General features: G+C 47.0%; 1 protein-coding gene across 3 annotated transcripts in view; it reads left to right on the top strand.

Moving 5' to 3' along the window:
- Window positions 1-25,568, top strand: part of RCOR3 (REST corepressor 3) — a 328,175-nt gene that overhangs the window by 193,155 nt on the left and 109,452 nt on the right. For 2 of the 3 annotated variants that reach the window (XM_069233952.1, XM_069233950.1), the window contains exon 8: window positions 9,969-10,184. The exons of the other annotated variant lie outside the window; for it this stretch is intronic. In XM_069233952.1, the coding sequence (XP_069090053.1) occupies window positions 9,969-10,184 (216 nt within the window). The remainder of the gene's footprint in view (window positions 1-9,968; window positions 10,185-25,568) is intronic. 3 annotated transcript variants of the gene reach the window in all.

Below are 25,568 nucleotides of genomic sequence, written 5' to 3'. Positions count from 1 at the left end.
TGGCCCGCTGCACCAGTGGTGACCTCACTTTTCTGCTAGTGGGCCTTTATAGCCCAAACTATGATGATCCCCAGTCCTAACTTGACTTATCCGCGAGAGTGGCAATGTGGGGAAACCTGCCTCAAATTTGGGGTGGCGATTTCTATTGTATTCTCGATCTGGCGATTGATCGATCAGGGGGCCCACACTGAAGACCAGCGGCAACGGTTTTGGCCGCTATTGCAGCAGACACTGGTATGGTGGACATTTAGAGAGACAGACACCCGGATAAGGGGCGGTAAACTCACTATTCGACAGTGCACGATCTACATACACGCATTGATTATTGGTTGGTGTCAAGGTGCCTCGTTCCTAGGACTCATATGCACAACCCCTAGCCCAGAACCTACTCAGATCACTCGACGGTCCCTCTGACCCAGGGTCAGGCCTCGATGTATTGCCCTGTTCATGTGGCGGTTTTCACCATATTTATTACTCGATGCAGCTTTCCGCGATGACCTTGCCAAGGCCATCAAATAATTCTTTCATAAAAATATTGGTTCGGTCTCCAGCTTTAGCATGGTGTGGGAAACGTTCAAGGTTTATATCCTCAGGATTACAATTGCTAAGTAGGCACGTGTCCTGAATTCCCTGCACAGTCGATTGGCCCTGTTGGAAAAGGAGATGGCGCAGCTGGAGAGGGAACACTTGATAATGGCAGATAAGCGACTGTTGAGCCACATTCATGAGAAGCTAACGGAATTTCAAGAAACAGAGCATAATGAGGTCCAACACATGGGAAAGTATGTGGCGACCTGCACATATGGGGAGGGGGAACACCTTGGCATGACACTGACAGGCATGATGCACCCCAAGAGGGAGAGGGGCACAATCTTAGCTGTACAGGATGAGAATGGTCATCTTATCAATGACACAGTAGAGGTCATGAACCAGTTCTACAACTATTACATTGCACTCTATACTACTAAGATCACCCCAAACATAGATGCAGTATCTGACTACCTGACCCACATTACTATGCCCTGGTTGACAAATACTGACAGAGAATAGCTAGTGGCACCACTGCAACCAGCGGAGGTACGTCCTGCCCTCAAACATATGGCTGAAGGGAAGGCCCCGGGCCCAGATGGGCTCACAGTGACTTTCTACAAAACCTATCACTATCTCCTAATCCCACACCTAATGACATTATATGAGGAAATGTCGGGCCAAAGAGATGCCGCTCTCCATGAGAGAAGCACTAATTATCACATTGCTTAAACCAGATAAATCTCCATAACAGTGTTCCTCTTATAGGCCCCTATCCCTAATCAACGTGGATACTAAAATGTATGCTAAAATCCTCGCTGATAGACTGGCGGCACTGCTGCCGGGCGTGGTAAAGCCGGAACAATCAGGATTTGTCCCGGGTCGTAGTCTAGCGTCGAACCTCAGAACTGTGTTTGGTGTCATACAACACATAGACCTAGGGGTGCATGCTGTTGCAGTCTTTCTCAATGCCCAAAAGGTATTCAACTCTGTGGAATGGCCCTTCATGTTGGCAGTACTACGTCATATGGGGGTGGGCAAAGTTCTTCTACAGTTAATGCAAACTCTTTACACAGCGCCCCTAACGCGAGTAAGAATTAATGGAGCATTCTCTGAATTCATATGTATTACAAGAGGCACTACCACTTTGTTATATGTGATGGTTGTGGAGCCGCTGGCATGTGCCCTGTGTGAATATCATTATCATAGGGGCTTCCCTTTCCCAGGATATGACTTATTGATCTCCTCATATGCAGACAACACTGTTATATATTTGTGACCCCATGCACAGACTTGCGCCTGCGTTATGGGAGATCACAAGATTTGGTGCCCTCTCCAGCTTGCTGATTAATTGGGACAAGTCTATATTGTTCCCTCTAACACTGATTCCAATAGAAATGGATTTTGCTCTTAAATGGGAAACAGGCTCGATTTGCTACCTAGGAATCCAAATACACAGATCTTAAGAGATAGTCATGTCAGATAATTATGGTAAAGCCATACAAAAACTGACAGAAAATGTGAAAAGGTGGATTAAGCTGCTGTTATTCCTAATTGGACGTATAGCTCTCATGAGGATGGTGATAATCCCACGATTTCTGTTCCTTTTTCAGAATATCCCTATCTTGCTGCCAAAATCTGTCTTCCCCACCTTGAGGTCTCTTCCAATCAGGCTAGAATGGGTGGGGAAAACAGCCCAGAGTGCAGTGGCAGGTTCTGACCCTGCCATACGATATGGGCAGACTCAACGCCCCTGGCTTGGAGAGATATTACATAGCGCACACTCGTGGGTGCACAGCCCACCGGACTTGCCTCACCTGTGCATAGAGCGGGACATATTGATACCCCCTGCCATATCGTTTATTTCAGCCTCCTGCCCGATTGACACGGGGTCTTCGATTCTTTAAATACAACTACTCATGTGTTGCACAGCCTTATGACGGGGCAGGCTCTCTCCCTGCTATATTCTCATATACTGATTGAACAGTGTGCTTGGTTTCCGTTGGGGCGGGATTAGAGTGCCTTTGTGACACTTGAAAACTGGGCATTAATACTACGGGAGACTTCTTTCACGAAGGTGCAATGCGCATTTGGGAGTCAATCATGGAACAGCGGCACACACATCGACCCCACTCATGCAATATCAATATTATAGGGCCTGTCACGGTATGCAAGCCCTCCTGGGGACAATCTATTAGTACCGCCTGATATGCAGGCCCTCTCCATGGTTATTGAGGAGACACAGCTTTGAAAATTGGTGGCCAGACTTTACACCTGTGCTCAGGAAACACGCAGGAAAGGGCTGAAGAAAGCCAGGTTGAATGGCAAAGGGACCTAGGTCTACTATGAACAATGCACAGTGGCGGTACTGCTGCTCCTTGACTCGTTACAGATCTTTTAATGGAAGACACCGACTGATTCACTTTAAATATATCAATAGGATATATTGCACACCTCTTAAGCTATTCAGATATGTGTTACACCTCACAGCTGATTGTCCTAGATGTGGGACTATTGACTCATCTGGGCTATGATAAAAATGTGGGAAAGGGAGTTTGGTGCCTGGTGGCCATGGATGTTGTAGGAAGTTGGCTCTGTATGTGCTATTTCAAAGTAAGGAATAGCATGCACAGAGTCCAAGGGTTCCCCTTAGAGGTAAAATAGTGGTAAAAATAGATAATACTAATGCTCTATTTTGTGGTAGTGTGGTCGAGCAGTAGGCTTATCCAAGGAGTAGTGTTAAGCATTTGTTGTACATACACATAGACAATAAATGAGGTACACACACTCAGAGACAAATCCAGCCAATAGGTTTTTATATAGAAAAATATCTTTTCTTAGTTTATTTTAAGAACCACAGGTTCAAATTCTACATGTAATAGCTCATTCGAAAGGTATTGCAGGTAAGTACTTTAGGAACTTCAAATCATCAAAATTGCATGTATACTTTTCAAGTTATTCACAAATAGCTGTTTTAAAAGTGGACACTTAGTGCAATTTTCACAGTTCCTAGGGGATGTAAGTATTTGTTAGTTTTACCAGGTAAGTAAGACACTTACAGGGTTCAGTTCTTGGTCCAAGGTAGCCCACCGTTGGGGGTTCAGAGCAACCCCAAAGTCACCACACCAGCAGCTCAGGGCCGGTCAGGTGCAGAGTTCAAAGTGGTGCCCAAAACACATAGGCTAGAATGGAGAGAAGGGGGTGCCCCGGTTCCGGTCTGCTTGCAGGTAAGTACCCGCGTCTTCGGAGGGCAGACCAGGGGGGTTTTGTAGGGCACCGGGGGGGACACAAGTCCACACAGAAATTTCACCCTCAGCGGCGCGGGGGCGGCCGGGTGCAGTGTAGAAACAAGCGTCGGGTTTGTAATGGAAGTCAATGGGAGATCTAGGGATCTCTTCAGCGCTGCAGGCAGGCAAGGGGGGGGTTCCTCGGGGAAACCTCCACTTGGGCAAGGGAGAGGGACTCCTGGGGGTCACTCCTCCAGTGAAAGTCCGGTCCTTCAGGTCCTGGGGGCTGCGGGTGCAGGGTCTCTCCCAGGTGTCGGGACTTTGGTTTCAAAGAGTCGCGGTCAGGGGAAGCCTCGGGATTCCCTCTGCAGGCGGCGCTGTGGGGGCTCAGGGGGGACAGGTTTTGGTACTCACAGTATCAGAGTAGTCCTGGGGTCCCTCCTGAGGCGTCGGATCTCCACCAGCCGAGTCGGGGTCGCCGGGTGCAGTGTTGCAAGTCTCACGCCTTTTGCGGGGAGCTTGCAGGGTTCTTTAAAGCTGCTGGAAACAAAGTTGCAGCTTTTCTTTGGAGCAGGTCCGCTGTCCTCGGGAGTTTCTTGTCTTTTCGAAGCAGGGGCAGTCCTCAGAGGATGTCGAGGTCGCTGGTCCCTTTGGAAGGCGTCGCTGGAGCAGGATCTTTGGAAGGCAGGAGACAGGCCGGTGAGTTTCTGGAGCCAAGGCAGTTGTCGTCTTCTGGTCTTCCTCTGCAGGGGTTTTTCAGCTAGGCAGTCCTTCTTCTTGTAGTTGCAGGAATCTAATTTTCTAGGGTTCAGGGTAGCCCTTAAATACTAAATTTAAGGGCGTGTTTAGGTCTGGGGGGTTAGTAGCCAATGGCTACTAGCCCTGAGGGTGGGTACACCCTCTTTGTGCCTCCTCCCAAGGGGAGGGGGTCACAATCCTAACCCTATTGGGGGAATCCTCCATCTGCAAGATGGAGGATTTCTAAAAGTTAGAGTCACCTCAGCTCAGGACACCTTAGGGGCTGTCCTGACTGGCCAGTGACTCCTCCTTGTTTTTCTCATTATTTTCTCCGGCCTTGCCGCCAAAAGTGGGGCCTGGCCGGAGGGGGCGGGCAACTCCACTAGCTGGAGTGTCCTGCTGGGTTGGCACAAAGGAGGTGAGCCTTTGAGGCTCACCGCCAGGTGTGACAATTCCTGCCTGGGAGAGGTGTTAGCATCTCCACCCAGTGCAGGCTTTGTTACTGGCCTCAGAGTGACAAAGGCACTCTCCCCATGGGGCCAGCAACATGTCTCGGTTTGTGGCAGGCTGCTAAAACTAGTCAGCCTACACAGATAGTCGGTTAAGTTTCAGGGGGCACCTCTACGGTGCCCTCTGGGGTGTATTTTACAATAAAATGTACACTGGCATCAGTGTGCATTTATTGTGCTGAGAAGTTTGATACCAAACTTCCCAGTTTTCAGTGTAGCCATTATGGTGCTGTGGAGTTCGTGTTTGACAGACTCCCAGACCATATACTCTTATGGCTACCCTGCACTTACAATGTCTAAGGTTTTGTTTAGACACTGTAGGGGTACCATGCTCATGCACTGGTACCCTCACCTATGGTATAGTGCACCCTGCCTTAGGGCTGTAAGGCCTGCTAGAGGGGTGTCTTACCTATACTGCATAGGCAGTGAGAGGCTGGCATGGCACCCTGAGGGGAGTGCCATGTCGACTTACTCGTTTTGTCCTCACTAGCACACACAAGCTGGCAAGCAGTGTGTCTGTGCTGAGTGAGAGGTCTCCAGGGTGGCATAAGACATGCTGCAGCCCTTAGAGACCTTCCTTGGCATCAGGGCCCTTGGTACTAGAAGTACCAGTTACAAGGGACTTATCTGGATGCCAGGGTCTGCCAATTGTGGATACAAAAGTACAGGTTAGGGAAAGAACACTGGTGCTGGGGCCTGGTTAGCAGGCCTCAGCACACTTTCAATTGTAAACATAGCATCAGCAAAGGCAAAAAGTCAGGGGGCAACCATGCCAAGGAGGCATTTCCTTACAGATGTGCTACTAGCAAAACGTACAGTGGCTACGAGATGGGATTGAGGTCCCTTGCTGACCCTGAAAGAATGCCACTCAAATATGATATATTGTAATAATCAGACAGATGCATATAATGATTTATTTCCCCAAAGAATCGTCCCAAGAATTACAGGGATCCCTATTAGACTTACTAAATTGGAAAGGAGAAGGGAGAACCCAAGGGCAAATGAGTGAGCGGCATGGCTGTGCCTGTCTTGTACAGGTCAACTGCGTGTTATTTAATGTTCTACTGTTTTTATACCAATGTGATCAGGTGACATACATTATTATACTGTGGGAATTAGGATAAAACTCATATGTCATAATTGTAGTGTAATGGTGTAGGAAGCTGTCCTGGTGTGTCCAGATATCCCCTCTTAGTGAAGTGTAGGCAGTGTCTAGAAGTCAGGCTCTCTAGAGGTAGCTGTGGATCAGCTGCGATAACCTGTCTAGTAGACATGCAAACCTCATGCAATACCACTGTAGTCACACAACACTCACACACATGAAAGAAAACACTCAGTTATAAAAAAAAATAAAGGTGCTTTATTTTTTAAACAAATCACTATAAAATACTAGAAGGGTCACCCACCACTAGGAGGTAAGTAATACACTAAATATATACACTAGCAGTCAGAAATAGGCATAGAAAAGGTTAGAAAACAGTGCAAATAGCAATAACTAATAGTGACCCTAGGGGGAGAACAAACCATATACTAAACAAATTGAATGCGAACAAGGTACCCCCACCTAGGTAAGCAAATGTGTAGAGCAGAGCTGGAAATACTAGAAAACCACTGAGGTAAGTAACACAGTACCCCACCAGCGACGCGGAGGCAGGAGTAAATCACTGGATTTTCCCCAAACCACCCAAAGGAGGAAAAGAAGAAAAGAAGACACCCAGACAAGACTGCAAGAAAACCAGCAGTGGATTCGTGAAAAAGACCACCTGTGGAGAGAGGGGACCAAATCCAAGAGTCACAGTGGAGTCCCAGAGGAGTAGGGGCTACTACCCACCCAGCTGTAGTTGCAGGAGTTGGTCGGTCTGTGATGAAGAGCAGGTCAGCACTGCAGCCCTGGAGCAGAAGAAGAGTTCTTGATGGATGCAGATGATGTCCCATGCTGGAAGGAAGATTGCAGACCGGTGTCGGTGCAGGAATTCCACCAACAAGCCTTGGTAAAGGCAAACTCGTGGTTAGTGGACCAGCAAGGCCCAGGAGGACTCAACCCAGGAGGGGGAGTCACAGGGGACCCTCAGCGTCGCAGTGTGTCCACAGGAGCAGAGGCTGCACCCACAGGTTGGGTACACAGGAGTTGCAGAAGAAGCCCATGCAGCACTGCAAAAGAGGATCACACGCCGCGAGAGAACCACGCAGGAGGCTGGACTTTGCAGCAAGGAGTGCTGGGGGCTGACGCTCTGTCGCCTAAAGATCCCTTGTAAGAGATGCAAACAGGCCTTGGCAGCTGCAAGAGACGCGGTGCGCGGGGGTTCTGTCCTGCTTGGGAAGGCACAGGCTTACCTCCACCAAAGTTGGACAGCTGGCAGAGAGGACCAAGAAGACTACTCCGGACCACCACTCATGATGCAGGATCCACACAGCTCAAGATGAGGGGAGATCCACGCAGCCGGTCGTCGCTTACTGTAGGTGCCTGTGGTTGCAGGGGAGTGACTCCTTCACTCCCTGGGAGATTCCTTCCTCTTTTTGTGCAGGCTGAAGAGTTGCAGTCTTCTGAGGATGCACAGCAAGGGAAATGTTGCAAAGCTGGCAGGACCCCTGGAAACAATGTTGCAGGAGAGTCCTTTGTTCTTGGAGGCAGCTTGTTGGGTCCTGGAGGTTCCAGTTGCAGTTCCGGAGGCCAGAAGTCAAAGCAGAGGTTGCAGAGGCGTCCTGCTAGAATCTTGCAAGCCGAATCTGAGGACCCCCCCCCAATAGAGAGATCCTAAATAACCCTGAAAAGGGGAGAGGGCTCTGACGTCACCTGTCTGGCCTAGCTTCTCAGATGCTCCCAGAGTTCCCTGCCAACCTTGGAAACAATATGGGAGAACCCAGGGACCCTCTGGAGCAGCTCTGGGCACCACCTCTGGGTTGGTGATGGACAGGGGAGTGGTCACTCCCCTTTCTATTGTCCTGTTTCGCTCCAGATCAGGGACTGGGGGTCCCTGAACCGGTGTGGACTGGTTTATGCACGGAGGGCACTAAATGTACCCTTCAAATCAAACCAGTGGCTTGGGGAGGCTACCCCTCCCAAGCCAGTCACACCTATTTCCAAAGGGACAGGGTGCTACATCCCTCTCCCAAAGAAAATCCTTTGTTCTACCTTTCTGAGCTTGATCAGATCAAGCAGCAGGAGGGCAGAAACCTGTCTGAGGGATGGCAGCAGCCGGGCTGCCTGGAAAACCCTGTAAGACTGGTGGTTGCAATGCTGGGGGTCCTCTAAGGAGCCCCCAGGATGCATAGAGAAATACTTCCAATACATGCAACAGTACTGGTGTATGATTCCGATATGTTTGATCCCAAACATGAAACATGCCCAGGTTCGGAGTTACAAAAAAGTAGTGACTTATGTCCAGTGCATGCGTAAAATGGCGTCCCTGCCCTCACAAAGTCCAGGAAAATGGATCTGGAGTTCGCGAGGGGACCTCTGCTAGTGCAGGGGTGCCCTCACACTCTGGTAACTGCATCCTACCCTATGGGCTGAGAGGGCCTACCATAAAGATGACTTACAGTGACCTTGTGCAGTGACCTGTAGTGAAGACGGGTGCATGGCCCGTTTTACACAGGCTGCAGTGGCAGGCCTGCAGAACCCTTTGCATGGGCTCCCTATGAGTGGCATAATAACTGCTGCAGCCCATAGGGATCCCCTGGAACCCCAACCCCCTGGGTACCTAGGTACCATATACTTGGGACTTACATGGGGGGGAGCAGGATGCCAATTGTGGGAAGAAAAAGTTACCAGCAGCCAAATTTAGAGAAGAGAGCACAGTCACTGGGGTCCTGGTTAGCAGGATCCCAATGAACACAGTCAAACACACTGACAAACAGGCAAAAAGTGGGGGTAACCAAGATAGAAAGAGGCTACTTTCCTACAAATGGCATATCTAAGCCCGCTGATGGGATATGATCTGCCTATATGGGACTGATCTAAAGTATGATGTGCACTTTGAACCTGTAATAATTGGGTGTGTAATTGTCGTACGTTTATGTTGTTATATTTGTAAAAACAAAAATAAATAATTTAAAAAAAATCCTCCTACATGGCTGAGATCTCTATTTTTAATAGTCTAAGAGGCCTTAAAAGCCAAAATGTTCAATGACTTAAACTACTATGACGCAAATTAATCCATCACTATAGCAACAATATTCCTGGAATTCCATATACTCCCCCTCCCAGTATCAGGAAGAAGCTCACCCTCCTTACATTTAGAACCCACCTTCGAACCAGTCTCTCCCAACAGTTGCCATAAATAATTCCCTCCAAACAGATATGCTTACGTCAAGTACAGGTCTCTGTCTTGTTTTTGTTGTAATTTCTCAGTGTTGAAGTGCTATTTTATAGTCCTAATTAAATGGGTTATTTTAATATGTTAATGAGCTTCATAATGAAAATGATTTACATATAGAGTGCCCTAATACCATGAATCCAGGTGCACTATATAGGAATTTCTAAAAAGAAAATATTAGAAATACATAATTAAAGCTGGAGAGCTGTTGATTCAGGTTAGCAACACAATAAAAACATCTTTTTACCTTTTTTCTTCTGTGAATAATTTTGTTTTGTAGTTTGGCCTAGTGGATTTGGAAGGGCCTGTGATTCTTGTTTTTATACACCACATTACCGAGTGGTGCATAGTTAAAGGTTAGTATCTTGTTGATATTATGATTGTTTCCCATAAGATGAAGAAAGCTGGCAAGAGTGTAAAAAAGTGTTCCTGGTGATTTTGCAAAGATGAAACAGAGAGTTTTTTAAATTACTTTTTCCTATGTTCTGTCATATTACTTGGACATTTCATAGGTTAGTAAGAAGAGGAATCAGTAGACAGTGAGAAATGTTGATGGGAACTTACTTTCATAGTTAAACTACCCATCAATTGGATACTTTGCCCCTCATGAGCTGGTTGGTTCTTTGATTATGGTGTGCTTTGATTTTTAGGTTACCACTGAATCATGTGTACAGACTAGCAAAATCGGGCTTGGCCGAAGGGAATATCAAAGCTTGCAGCATCGTCATCACCAGCGTTCTAAATGCCGCCCCCCGAAAGGCATGTTTTTGACTCAGGAGGATGTAGTAGCTGTTTCTTGTAGCCCAAATGCAGCCAACACAATTCTTCGACAATTGGATTTAGAGTTAATATCATTAAAGCGACAGGTAATTCCTCAACTCATATATTGAATTGTATGTTGTTCACCTTGTTCAAATCATGAACCATGAAAAGTAAACACTTTGAAGGTGACTTGAATTCCTGAAAAAAACAGTAGTTAAATTGTAAAAGTGTATTGCAGGCACTAGAGGGTTTAGGATCTCTTTTTACTGTAAAATATATAATTGCATTGTAAAATTAATCTATAAGCTGAAAAGGATTTATAAACTCCCCATTTTAACAGTTCTACAATTTAATTTTCATTTGAAATTAGATTTTATATTTATATACGCATGGTTTTGGGACAACATGATTTGCACTTTAGAGGGACATCGAAATGTGCTAGACATATTTGAGGAGTTGGAATTTAGAAAGTTATCGGGTATATTTCTTATCACAGAAGAAATATTCGGATTCGCAGAAGGATGTGTGTGTGTGTGGGTATACACACACAGATCACCTCCTCCCTCACTCAACCCTAATTTTTATAGTAGCCAGAGACATAGGGCTAACTTGGAGTATACCCCTCACAGCATGGATGCACATGCACCACACTCTACTGGTAGGAGCTCTGGCATGTAGTATAGGGTATTTCTGTTGTGTGGGTATGACTGAGAAATGTTAGATAATAAACCTTTTTTATATATATATATATATGTTCGGTGGCATGTGTAGCTGCAGATACACATGCTGTGCACATCCCGCCATCTGGTGTTGGGCTCGGAGTGTTACAAGTTGTTTTTCTTCGAAGAAGTCTTTTCGAGTCACGAGACCGAGGGACTCCTCCCATTTCGACTCCATTGCGCATGGGCGTCGACTCCATCTTAGATTGTTTTTTTTCCGCCATCGGGTTCGGACGTGTTCCTTTTCGCTCCGTGTTTCGGGTCGGAAAGTTAGTTAGAATCTCAGAAAAATCGTTGGTATTGTTTGCGTTCGGTATCGGGTTAGTTACAACAGATCGACACCGAATTAAGAAGAGTTCCGGTGGCCTTTTGGGGTTTTTTTCCGATACCCGTCGGGGGCTGGTCGGCCCGGCCACGTGGCTCTTCAAGGCTGATGGAACGGACCCCATTCCGCTTCTGTCCAAAATGCCATAACAAGTATCCATATACAGATCAGCATCTGGTCTGTAACTTGTGTCTGTCTCCAGAGCACAAGGAGGATACCTGTGAAGCCTGTCGAGCGTTTCGGTCGAGGAAGACATTAAGAGACCGAAGAGCAAGAAGACTGCAGATGGCGTCGGCGCCGACAGGACAAGGGCGTTTCGAGGAGGAAGAAGAAAGCTTCTCCATCCATGAATCGGACTCGGACGAGCTCGATCCCGAAGAAACGCCGAAAACCGTGAGTAAGACATCGAAACATAAAACTCACGAGAAGACAACAAAAGCCCAGGGGACGCCACCGCCAACAGGCCATGGCTTAACCCGAAAGATAGGTGACCGATCATCGGCACCGAAAAAGGGCATGCATGTGGCAAAGTCATCCGACGAGCCACACAGCAATCTCGGGCCAGAGACACCGGCCCCGAACAGATTCGGCACCGAGACAGTGACACCGAAATGGTTCGGCACCGAGAAACCACGACGCCGAAAATAAAGAAGGTTGCCTCGGAGCCCAAAAAGGCGACCGAAAAGATTTCGATTCCGAAACATCCAGCATCGGAACCGAAAACAGGTTCCTACACAGAGGAACAGGGATTGTCCTCCCAGATGCAAGGACATAAGTTCGGAGAGGAACTTCAATCTATTGAGCCAGACTACACTCAAAGAAGTCTCCACATTCAAAAAGACACAGGGAAGATAAGCACTCTTCCCCCAATTAAGATGAAAAGAAGACTTGCCTTTCAAGAAAAGGACAAGCAGCCACAAGCAAAGGTGGCAAGACAAACAACTCCACCACCATCTCCACCACCATCGATGCACACATCACCGGTAGCCACTCCACCACTGATGCAATCTCCGACTCATACTGCAATGAGTCAAGATGATCCTGATGCATGGGACCTTTATGATGCTCCTGTATCAGATAACAGCCCAGACTGTTACCCTACAAGGCCGTCGCCACCTGAAGACAGTACATCCTACATGCAGGTGGTCTCAAGGGCAGCAGCGTTTCATAACGTCACCTTGCATTCAGAACCAATTGAGGATGACTTTTTATTTAATACACTCTCCTCCACTCATAGCCAATACCAAAGCTTACCTATGCTCCCAGGAATGCTAAAACATTCAAAACAAATATTTCAGGAGCCTGTTAAAGGCAGAGCCATAACTCCAAGGGTGGAAAAAAAGTATAAGCCACCACCAACAGACCCTGTTTATATTACGCAGCAATTAACACCAGATTCTGTGGTTGTTGGGGCAGCTCGCAAGAGAGCAAACTCTCATACCTCGGGAGATGCACCACCTCCAGACAAAGAGAGTCACAAATTCGATGCTGCAGGTAGAAGAGTTGCAGCACAAGCAGCAAACCAATGGCGTATTGCCAATTCACAAGCACTTTTGGCAAGATACTATAGAGCTCATTGGGACGAAATGCAGCATTTCATAGAACACTTACCCAAAGAGTTCCAGAAAAGGGCACAACAAGTGGTAGAAGAAGGACAAAGTATCTCTAATAATCAGATACGGTCATCAATGGACGCAGCAGATACAGCTGCAAGGACAGTAAATACTGCAATAACAATAAGGAGACACGCATGGTTGCGTACGTCAGGATTCAAGCCGGAAATACAACAAGCCGTGCTGAATATGCCCTTTAATGAACAGCAGTTGTTTGGGCCGGAAGTTGACACTGCTATTGAAAAGCTCAAAAAAGATACAGATACCGCAAAAGCCATGGGCGCACTCTACTCCCCACAAAGCAGAGGCACATTTCGCAAAACACCATTTAGGGGAGGGTTTCGAGGTCAACCTACAGATGCCACAACCTCACAAGCAAGGCCCACTTATCAAAGCCAATACCAGCGAGGAAGTTTTCGGGGTCAATATAGAGGGGCACAATTCCCAAAAAATAGAGGGAAGTTCCAAAGCCCCAAAACCCCTCAAAACAAACAGTGACTTCCAAGTCACACATCCCCAACACATAACACCTGTGGGGGGGAGACTAAGACAATTTTACAAACATTGGGAAGAGATAACAACAGACACTTGGGTACTAGCAATTATCCAGCATGGTTATTGCATAGAATTTCTCAAATTCCCTCCAAACGTGCCACCGAAAACACACAATATGTCAAAACAACATATAGATCTTCTAGGACTAGAAGTTCAGGCATTACTACTAAAAGAAGCAATAGAATTAGTACCAGAACACCAGAAAGGAACAGGAGTTTACTCTCTGTACTTTCTCATACCCAAAAAAGACAAGACTCTGAGACCTATATTAGATCTCCGAACATTAAATACCTACATCAAATCAGATCACTTTCACATGGTGACATTACAAGACGTAATCCCACTACTCAAACAACAAGACTACATGACAACACTAGACCTAAAGGATGCATATTTCCATATACCGATACATCCTTCACACAGAAAGTACTTAAGGTTTGTGTTCCAAGGAACACATTACCAATTCAAGGTGTTGCCATTCGGAATAACAACTGTGCCAAGAGTTTTTACAAAGTGCCTAGCAGTCGTAGCTGCACATATCAGAAGGCAGCAAATACATGTGTTCCCGTACCTAGACGATTGGTTAATCAAAACCAACACTCTAAAAAGGTGTTCACAACACACAAAGTATGTCATAGAAACCCTACACAAACTAGGTTTCTCAATCAACTACACAAAGTCACACCTTCTGCCCTGTCAAACACAGCAATACTTAGGGGCGACAATCAACACAGCAAAAGGGATTGCCACTCCAAGTCCACAAAGGGTTCAGGCATTTCACAATGTAATACAGGCCATGTATCCAAATCAAAAAATACAAGTCAAAAAGGTGATGAAACTCCTAGGCATGATGTCCTCATGCATAGCCATTGTCCCAAACGCAAGATTGCACATGCGGCCCTTACAACAGTGCCTAGCATCACAGTGGTCACAGGCACAGGGTCAAATTCTAGATCTGGTGTTGGTAGACCGCCAAACATACACCTCGCTTCAATGGTGGAACAGTATAAATTTAAACCAAGGGCGGCCTTTCCAAGACCCAGTGCCACAATACGTGATAACAACAGATGCCTCCATGATAGGGTGGGGAGCACACCTAAATCAATACAGCATCCAAGGACAATGGGACACTCACCAAAAACAGTTTCACATAAATCACTTAGAACTATTGGCAGTATTTCTAGCGCTGAAAGCATTTCAACCCATAATAAGCTACAAACACATTCTTGTCAAAACAGACAACATGACAACGATGTATTACCTGAACAAACAGGGAGGCACACACTCAACACAGTTGTGTCTCCTGGCACAGAAAATATGGCATTGGGCGATTCACAACCACATTCGCCTAATAGCACAATTTATTCCAGGAATTCAGAACCAGCTAGCGGACAATCTTTCTCGGGATCACCAACAGATCCACGAATGGGAGATTCACCCCCAAATACTGAATACTTACTTCCAGAGTTGGGGAACGCCACAAATAGATCTATTTGCAACAAAAGAAAACTCAAAATGCCAAAACTTCGCATCCAGGTACCCACAAGATCAGTCTCAGGGCAATGCGTTATGGATGAGTTGGTCAGGGATATTTGCTTACGCTTTTCCCCCTCTCCCACTCCTTCCATATCTAGTAAACAAGCTGAGTCAAAACAAACTCAAACTCATACTAATAGCACCGACATGGGCAAGGCAACCTTGGTACACAACACTACTAGACCTCTCAGTAGTGCCTCATGTCAAACTACCAAACATACCAGATCTGTTAACGCAACACAAACAACAGATCAGACACCCAAATCCAGCATCGCTGAATCTAGCAATCTGGCTCCTGAAGTCCTAGAGTTCGGACATTTAGACCTTACACAGGAATGTATGGAGGTCATAAAACAAGCTAGGAAACCTACCACTAGACATTGCTATGCAAATAAGTGGAAAAGATTTGTCTATTACTGCCACAATAATCAAATTCAACCCTTACACGCATCTGCCAAAGACATCGTAGGATACTTACTACATTTGCAAAAATCAAAGCTAGCTTTTTCTTCCATTAAAATACATCTTACAGCAATTTCAGCTTACCTGCAAATTACGCACTCAACTTCTCTATTTAGAATACCAGTCATAAAAGCATTTATGGAAGGTATAAAGAGAATTATACCACCAAGAACACCACCAGTTCCTTCGTGGAACCTCAACATTGTCTTAACACGACTCATGGGTCCACCTTTTGAGCCCATGCACTCTTGTGAAATGCAATACTTAACATGGAAAGTTGCATTTTTAATTGCCATCACATCTTTAAGAAGAGTAAGTGAGATTCAAGCATTTACCATACAAGAACCATTTATTCAGATACACAATCATAAAGTAGTTCTACGAACAAATCCTAAATTTTTACCAAAAGTCATATCACCATTCCACTTAAATCAAACAGTAGAATTACCAGTGTTCTTCCCACAGCCAGACTCTGTAGCTGAAAGAGCACTACATACATTGGACATCAAAAGAGCGTTAATGTACTACATTGACAGAACAAAACTAATTTGCAAAACAAAACAATTATTTATTGCTTTCCAAAAACCTCATACAGGAAATCCAATTTCTAAGCAAGGCATTGCTAGATGGATAGTTAAGTGCATTCAAACCTGTTATCTTAAAGCTAAAAGAGAACTGCCTATTACACCAAAGGCACACTCAACTAGAAAGAAAGGTGCTACCATGGCCTTTCTGGGAAATATTCCAATGACAGAAATATGTAAGGCAGCTACATGGTCTACGCCTCATACATTTACCAAACACTACTGTGTAGACGTGCTAACAACACAGCAAGCCACAGTAGGCCAAGCAGTACTACGAACATTGTTTCAGACAACTTCAACTCCTACAGGCTGAACCACCGCTTTTGGGGAGATAACTGCTTACTAGTCTATGCACAGCATGTGTATCTGCAGCTACACATGCCACCGAACGGAAAATGTCACTTACCCAGTGTACATCTGTTCGTGGCATTAGTCGCTGCAGATTCACATGCGCCCACCCGCCTCCCCGGAAGCCTGTAGCCGTTTAGAAGTTGATCTTGAACATCTGTATATTTGTAAATATATATATTACTTTAAACTACATTATGTACATACGTATTCACTCCATTGCATGGGCACTATTACTAGCATATACAACTCCTACCTCACCCTCTGCGGGGAAAACAATCTAAGATGGAGTCGACGCCCATGCGCAATGGAGTCGAAATGGGAGGAGTCCCTCGGTCTCGTGACTCGAAAAGACTTCTTTGAAGAAAAACAACTTGTAACACTCCGACCCCAACACCAGATGGCGGGATGTGCACAGCATTTGAATCTGCAGCTACTAATGCCACGAACAGATGTACACTGGGTAAGTGACATTTTCCATATATATATATATATTCAATGGCATGTGTAGCTACAGATGCACATGCTGTGCATTAGTAGTCCACCATCTAGTGTTGGGCTCGGAGTGTTACAAGTTGTTTTTCTACAAAGAAGTGTTTTCGAGTCACAGGATCAAGTGACTCCTCCTCTTCGGTTCCATTGCGCATGGGCATTGACTCCACTGTTATATTGTTTTCTTTCCGCCATAGGGTTCGGACGTGTTTCCTCTCGCTCCGAGATTTCGATTTGTAAAACTCTCTTTTTGTCGGTATTGTATTGATCAGTTTAATATTCTTCCATCGACACAGCAGTACCGTCGGAAAAACAACTTTGTTCGCCCTTCGGGGCGCATGCACCCAACTCAGGCCTATTCGGGCCGACTGTGTGGAAGCCTCATGGATCTGACTCCATTCTGATTCTGTCCTTGGTGCCACGCGAAGTACCCGTCCACAGACCAGCATCTGGTTTGCAACCTCTGCCTTTCCCCAGACCATCTGGAAGAAAACTGTGAGGCCTGTCGATCCTTCCGATCAAAAAAGACTCTTAGAGATTGAAGGGCATGACGACTTGAAATGGCGTTGAGGAGCGGTGAACATCTCGACGTAGAAGAGGAACAATTGATGCAGACCGCAGTCTCAAGTCGAGATTCCGAGTCCGAGCAGGAATCAGAAGAAGACAGACCAGTCACAGCAGGACAACATGTGAGTACGTCTGCCCCTGCACCCTCACAAAAGAAAAAGCACAAGGCCTTGGGTACGCCACTGCCGGAAGGCCATGGCTTGGCCCGAAAAAAGACTGCTGGTGACCAACTTCCCAGTTTGGCATCCAAAAAGGCCACTCCCCCGAAAACATCGAAGACAACAAAGAGCTAGTTTCCGACTCCACTAGACACTTCTTTTCAGAGTCGAAAATTAGAAAGCCAGTTTCGGAGCCGAAACCATCGTCGTCATCATCTTTTTCGATCCCAAAAAAGCACGCTTCGGAGCCGAAAAGGCCAACTTACACAGAAGGACATGGACTTTCAAAGAGACTTAAAGAAAGCCACAAAACCTCTGAAGAGGAGTTATGGATGAAAGGCAATCCAGGATCCACATCCATAAGGAAACAGGGAGAATTCTAACATCACCTCCTTTAAAAACAAGGAGGAAGCTAGCTTTTCAGGAGGAATTGGACACTATGCAGCCTCCAGCTAAAGTGCCAAAGCAGAAGGAGAAACCACCACCTCCTCAATCTTCTCCTCCTCATTCTCCCCACTTACCTACTTCTCCTCCTACTAGCCCTACACCAGTGCAGTCCCCCACTCATTCTTAAGATTGACAACAGGACAATGTGGATCCATGGGATCTTTATGACCCAGATCCCATTCCAAGTAACGGTCCAGGCAGCTATCTCTCTATATCATCACCACCTGAGGATAGTACTGTCTATAACCAAGTCATAGCTAGGGCTGCAGCGTATCATGGTGTCACCATGCATACAGAGCCCCTAGTAGAGGATTTCTTATTTAACACTTTGGGGGTCATTCTAACTTCGGCGGGCGGCAGAGGCCGCCCGCCAAAGTTCCCCCGCCAGAATACCGCACCGCAGTCAGATGACCGCCGCGGTCATTCTGACTTTCCCGCTGGGCGGGCGGGCGACCGCCAAAAGGCCGCCCGCCCGCCCAGCGGGAAAGACCCAGCAACAATGAAGCCGGCTCCGAATGGAGCCGGCGGAGTTGCTGGTGTGCGACGGGTGCAGTTGCACCCGTCGCGATTTTCAGTGTCTGCTTTGCAGACACTGAAAATCTTAATGGGGCCCTGTTAGGGGGCCCCTGCAGTGCCCATGCTCAGGGGCCCCACGACACCCGTTCCCGCCATCCTGAAGGGGTTCGGAATCCCCATGTCGGCGCTGCTTGCAGCGCCGCCGTGGAAGATTCCCTGGGGCAGCGGGAAACCGTCGGGAAACCGTCGGTTTCCCTTTTCTGACCGCGGCTTTACTGCAGCGGTCAGAATGGCCCCTGAAGCACCGCCAGCCTGTTGGCGGTGCTTCCGTGGCACTCTGCCCTGCCCGTTTACAACCGCCAGGGTCAGAATGACCGCCTTTATCCTCAACACATTCTAGGTATCAATGCCTTCCAGTGCTCCCAGGCATGGTAAAACATGCAGATCAGATCTTTAGTGAACCTGTTAAAGCACGCATCATAACACCTAGGATAGAGAAAAAATATAAACATGCACCCTCTGACCTTGATTATATCACCCATCAGGTACCTCCTGATTCGGTGATAGTTAGCGCTGCAAGGAAAAGAGCAAATAGTCAGTCATCAGGAGATGCACCCTCTCCTGCTAAAGAGAGACGGAAATTTGATGCTGCAGGGAAAAGAGTTGCGTCCTTGGCAGCAAATCAGTGGAGAATAGCCAACTCGCAAGCACTATTAGCTCGCTATGACAGAGCCCATTGGGACGAGATGCAAGACATAATACAGCATCTCCCCAAAGAACACCAGAAAAGGGCACAACAAGCAGTGGGCAAAGGGCAAGCCATTACTAACAATCAAATACGATCTGCCCTTTAGATGCATCAGATACCGCTGCTAGGAGTGTCAACACTGCAGTCACTATACACAGACATGCATGGCTCAGATCTTTTGGATTCAAGCCAGAAATACAGCAGGCTGTGTTGAACATGCCGTTCGATTAAAAAAAAACATCTTTTTGAGCCAGAAGTAGACACTGCCATAGAAAAATTGCGAAAGGACTCTGACACAGCAAAGGCAATGGGTGCACTCTACTCTGCACCATGTAGGTGGTCTTTTCGTAAACCTCAGTTTCCAGGTAGTTTCAGAACACAACCCTCTGAGGCATCCACCTCACAGACAAAGCCAACCTACCAACGCAATACCAACGTGGTAGTTTTAGGGGCACATATAGAGGACAGTACCCCAGAAATAGAGGGAAATTTCAGGCCTCTAAGCAGCCTCCACAGCACCCAAAACAGTGACTTCACTCATTCCATTCCACTCCACACCTCTTCTGTGGTGGGAAGACTACAACAGTTCAACACAAATTGGCAAAATATTACCACAGACAACTGGGTGCTCTCAATTATCTGCAATGGCTATTGCCTAGAATTGATGAACACTCCTCCAAATATCCCACCAAGGTCACACAAACTATCCACAGAACACACGATTCTGTTACAAGAAGAGGTCCAATCTCTACTACTCAAACAAGCAATAGAATTGTTCCACAGTCTCAAATAAGAACAGAAGTTTACTCACTATATTTTCTAATTCCCAAAAAAGATGGCACCCTCAGGACAATACTAGACCTCAGGCCCCTCAATCTTTACATCCTGTCAGAACATTTTCACATGGTAACTTTACAGGATTTCATCACACTACTAAAACAAGATTTCATGACAGCCTTAGACCTCAAAGATGCATATTTTCATATACACATCCATCCTGCACACAGAAAATATCTCAGATTTGTAATTCAGGGAAAACACTACCAATTCAAAGTGTTACTGTAGGAAGTTGGCTCTGTATGTGCTATTTCAAAGTAAGGAATAGCATGCACAGAGTCCAAGGGTTCCCCTTAGAGGTAAAATAGTGGTAAAAATAGATAATACTAATGCTCTATTTTGTGGTAGTGTGGTCGAGCAGTAGGCTTATCCAAGGAGTAGTGTTAAGCATTTGTTGTACATACACATAGACAATAAATGAGGTACACACACTCAGAGACAAATCCAGCCAATAGGTTTTGTTATCGAAAAATATCTTTTCTTCGTTTATTTTAAGAACCACAGGTTCAAATTTAACATGTAATATCTTGTTTGAAAGGTATTGCAGGTAAGTACATTAGGAACTTTGAATCATTTCAATTGCATGTATACTTTTCAAGTTATTGACAAATAGCTACTTTAAAAGTGGACACAGTGCAATTTTCACAGTTCCTGAGGGAGGTAAGTTTTTGTTAGTTTTACCAGGTTCAGTTCTTGGTCCAAGGTAGCCCACCGTTGGGGGTTCAGAGCAACCCCAAAGTCACCACACCAGCAGCTCAGGGCCGGTCAGGTGCAGAGTTCAAAGTGGTGCCCAAAACACATAGGCTAGAATGGAGAGAAGGGGGTGCCCCGGTTCCGGTCTGCTTGCAGGTAAGTACCCGCGTCTTCGGAGGGCAGACCAGGGGGGTTTTGTAGGGCACCGGGGGGGACACAAGTCCACACAGAAATTTCACCCTCAGCAGCGCGGGGGCGGCCGGGTGCAGTGTAGAAACAAGCGTCGGGTTCGCAATGTTAGTCTATGAGAGATCTCGGGATCTCTTCAGCGCTGCAGGCAGGCAAGGGGGGGGTTCCTCGGGGAAACCTCCACTTGGGCAAGGGAGAGGGACTCCTGGGGGTCACTTCTCCAGTGAAAGTTCGGTCCTTCAGGTCCTGGGGGCTGCGGGTGCAGGGTCTCTCCCAGGCGTCGGGATTTAGGATTCAGAGAGTCGCGGTCAGGGGAAGCCTCGGGATTCCCTCTGCAGGCGGCGCTGTGGGGGTTCAGGGGGGACAGGTTTTTGTACTCACAGTCTTAGAGTAGTCCTGGGGTCCCTCCTGAGGTGTTGGATCGCCACCAGCCGAGTCGGGGTCGCCGGGTGCAGTGTTGCAAGTCTCACGCCTTTTGCGGGGAGCTTGCAGGGTTCTTTCAAAGCTGCTGGAAACAAAGTTGCAGCCTTTCTTGGAGCAGGTCCGCTGTCCTCGGGAGTTTCTTGTCTTTTCGAAGCAGGGGCAGTCCTCAGAGGATGTCGAGGTCGCTGGTCCCTTTGGAAGGCGTCGCTGGAGCAGGATCTTTGGAAGGCAGGAGACAGGCCGGTGAGTTTCTGGAGCCAAGGCAGTTGTCGTCTTCTGGTCTTCCTCTGCAGGGGTTTTCAGCTAGGCAGTCCTTCTTCTTGTAGTTGCAGGAATCTAATTTTCTAGGGTTCAGGGTAGCCCTTAAATACTAAATTTAAGGGCGTGTTTAGGTCTGGGGGGTTAGTAGCCAATGGCTACTAGCCCTGAGGGTGGGTACACCCTCTTTGTGCTTCCTCCCAAGGGGAGGGGGTCACAATCCTAACCCTATTGGGGGAATCCTCCATCTGCAAGATGGAGGATTTCTAAAAGTTAGAGTCACTTCAGCTCAGGACACCTTAGGGGCTGTCCTGACTGGCCAGTGACTCCTCCTTGTTGCTTTCTTTGTTCCCTCCAGCCTTGCCGCCAAAAGTGGGGGCCGTGGCCGGAGGGGGCGGGCAACTCCACTAAGCTGGAGTGCCCTGCTGGGCTGTGACAAAGGGGTGAGCCTTTGAGGCTCACCGCCAGGTGTTACAGCTCCTGCCTGGGGGAGGTGTTAGCATCTCCACCCAGTGCAGGCTTTGTTACTGGCCTCAGAGTGACAAAGGCACTCTCCCCATGGGGCCAGCAACATGTCTCTAGTGTGGCAGGCTGCTGGAACTAGTCAGCCTACACAGACAGTCGGTTAAGTTTCAGGGGGCACCTCTAAGGTGCCCTCTGGGGTGTATTTTACAATAAAATGTACACTGGCATCAGTGTGCATTTATTGTGCTGAGAAGTTTGATACCAAACTTCCCAGTTTTCAGTGTAGCCATTATGGTGCTGTGGAGTTCGTGTTTGACAGACTCCCAGACCATATACTCTTATGGCTACCCTGCACTTACAATGTCTAAGGTTTTGTTTAGACACTGTAGGGGTACCATGCTCATGCACTGGTACCCTCACCTATGGTATAGTGCACCCTGCCTTAGGGCTGTAAGGCCTGCTAGAGGGGTGTCTTACCTATACTGCATAGGCAGTGAGAGGCTGGCATGGCACCCTGAGGGGAGTGCCATGTCGACTTACTCGTTTTGTCCTCACTAGCACACACAAGCTGGCAAGCAGTGTGTCTGTGCTGAGTGAGAGGTCTCCAGGGTGGCATAAGACATGCTGCAGCCCTTAGAGACCTTCCTTGGCATCAGGGCCCTTGGTACTAGAAGTACCAGTTACAAGGGACTTATCTGGATGCCAGGGTCTGCCAATTGTGGATACAAAAGTACAGGTTAGGGAAAGAACACTGGTGCTGGGGCCTGGTTAGCAGGCCTCAGCACACTTTCAATTGTAAACATAGCATCAGCAAAGGCAAAAAGTCAGAGGGCAACCATGCCAAGGAGGCATTTCCTTACAGTTACCCTTTGCAATAACAACAGTGCCAAGAGTATTCACAAAGTGCTTGGCAGTAGTGGCAGCCTATCTAGGAATGCAACATATACATGTCTTTCCATATCTAGACAATTGGCTAATAAAATCAAGCAGTCATACACAATGCCAAAATCATACGCATTATGTAATACAAACTTTACACGCACTAGGCTTCTCAATAAACTACCAAAAATAACACCTTCAACCACCACAAATACAACAGTATTTGGGCGTAATACTAAACACTCAGCAAGCTCTAGCATATCCAAATACGCAAAGGATACAAGCTTCCCAAAATATAATCACACACATACATACAAACAAATCAAACATATACTGTCAGATTTGTCATGACGATTTTAGGAACGATGCCATCATGTATTACATTCAAGACTAAACATGCAGTCCTTACAACAGTGCCTTGCACAACAACGGTCGCAGGCCCACGCCCAGCTCCAATATCTAGTGTTGATAGACCGCCAAACATACATGTCCCTTCAGTGGTGGAATTCCACAAATCTAACCAGAAGGCGGCCATTTCAAGACCCTGTGCCTCAGACCATAATTACAACAGATGCATCAGTGATTGGTTGGGCAGCTCACCTAAACAATCACAACATTCAAGGGCAATAGGATGTCAAACACAAACAGCTACACATAAACCACTTGGAGTTATTAGCTGTCTTTCTAGCACTCAAAGCTTTTCAACCTCTTCTCACACAGAAGAATGTTCTTATCAAAACAGACAACATGACAACCATGTATTATCTCAACAAACGAGGAGGGACACATTCATCCCAACTGTCCCATCTAGCCCAGAAAATTTGGAAATGGGCAATTCACAATCAAATTCATCTATTGGCTCAATACATTCCAGGAATAGACAATCAGTTGGCAGATATCCTCAGCAGAAATCACCCACAAACTCACGAATGGGAACTTCATCCTCAAGTACTTCAAAAATACTTTCAAAAGTGGGGAACTCCAAACGTAGACCTGTTTGCAACAAGCGAAAACACAAAATGCCAAAACTTTGCACCCAGACACCCAAATCCCGTATCCAAGGGGAATGCTCTATTGATCAATTGGTCAGGGATATTTGTATACGCTTTTCCCCCTCTCCCACTCCTTCCGTTTCTAGTCAACAAGTTGCGTCAAACTTCACTCACAATGATACTCATAGCACCAACATGGGCACGTCAACCGTGGTACAGAACATTATTAGATCTGTCAGTAGTACCACACTCCAAACTCCCATCCAGACCAGATATGTTGACTGTGAGAAGGTAGCCTCTTTCTAGCCTTGTTACCCCCACTTTTGGCCTGTTTGTGAGTGTATGTCAGAGTGTTTGTCACTGTTTTCACTGTCTCACGGGGATCCTGATAGCCAGGCCTCAGTGCTCATAGTGAAAACACTATGTTTTCAGTATGTTTGTTATGTGTCACTGGGATCCTGCTGGTCAGGACCCCAGTGCTCATAGGTTTGTGGCCTATATGTATGTGTCACTGGGACCCTGTCACACAGGGCCCCAGTGCTCATAGGTGTGCATGTATATGTTCCCTGTGTGGTGCCTAACTGTCTCACTGAGGCTCTGCTAACCAGAACCTCAGTGGTTATGCTCTCTCATTACTTTCAAATTGTCACTGACAGGCTAGTGACCATTTTTACCAATTCACATTGGCTTACTGGAACACCCTTATAATTCCCTAGTATATGGTACTGAGGTACCCAGGGTATTGGGGTTCCAGGAGATCCCTATGGGCTGCAGCATTTCTTTTGCCACCCATAGGGAGCTCTGACAATTCTTACACAGGCCTGCCACTGCAGCCTGAGTGAAATAACGTCCACGTTATTTCACAGCCATTTTACACTGCACTTAAGTAACTTATAAGTCACCTATATGTCTAACCTTTACCTGGTAAAGGTTAGGTGCAAAGTTACTTAGTGTGAGGGCACCCTGGCACTAGCCAAGGTGCCCCCACATTGTTCAGAGCCAATTCACTGAACTTTGTGAGTGCGGGGACACCATTACACGCGTGCACTACATATAGGTCACTACCTATATGTAGCTTCACCATGGTAACTCCGAATATGGCCATGTAACATGTCTATGATCATGGAATTGCCCCCTCTATGCCATCCTGGCATTGTTGGTACAATTCCATGATCCCAGTGGTCTGTAGCACAGACCCTGGTACTGCCAGACTGCCCTTCCTGGGGTTTCACTGCAGCTGCTGCTGCTGCCAACCCCTCAGACAGGCAGCTGCCCTCCTGGGGTCCAGCCAGGCCTGGCCCAGGATGGCAGAACAAAGAACTTCCTCTGAGAGAGGGTGTGACACCCTCTCCCTTTGGAAAATGGTGTGAAGGCAGGGGAGGAGTAGCCTCCCCCCAGCCTCTGGAAATGCTTTGTTGGGCACAGATGTGCCCAATTCTGCATAAGCCAGTCTACACCGGTTCAGGGACCCCTTAGCCCCTGCTCTGGCGCGAAACTGGACAAAGGAAAGGGGAGTGACCACTCCCCTGACCTGCACCTCCCCTGGGAGGTGTCCAGAGCTCCTCCAGTGTGCTCCAGACCTCTGCCATCTTGGAAACAGAGGTGCTGCTGGCACACTGGACTGCTCTGAGTGGCCAGTGCCACCAGGTGACGTCAGAGACTCCTGCTGATAGGCTCCTTCA

The sequence above is a fragment of the Pleurodeles waltl genome, chromosome 5 (assembly GCF_031143425.1).
Source record: "Pleurodeles waltl isolate 20211129_DDA chromosome 5, aPleWal1.hap1.20221129, whole genome shotgun sequence".
NCBI classification, from domain to species: Eukaryota; Metazoa; Chordata; class Amphibia; order Caudata; family Salamandridae; genus Pleurodeles; species Pleurodeles waltl.
The sequence above is the reverse complement of the archived record's forward strand: the minus strand, read 5'-3'. Positions and strand labels throughout refer to the sequence as shown.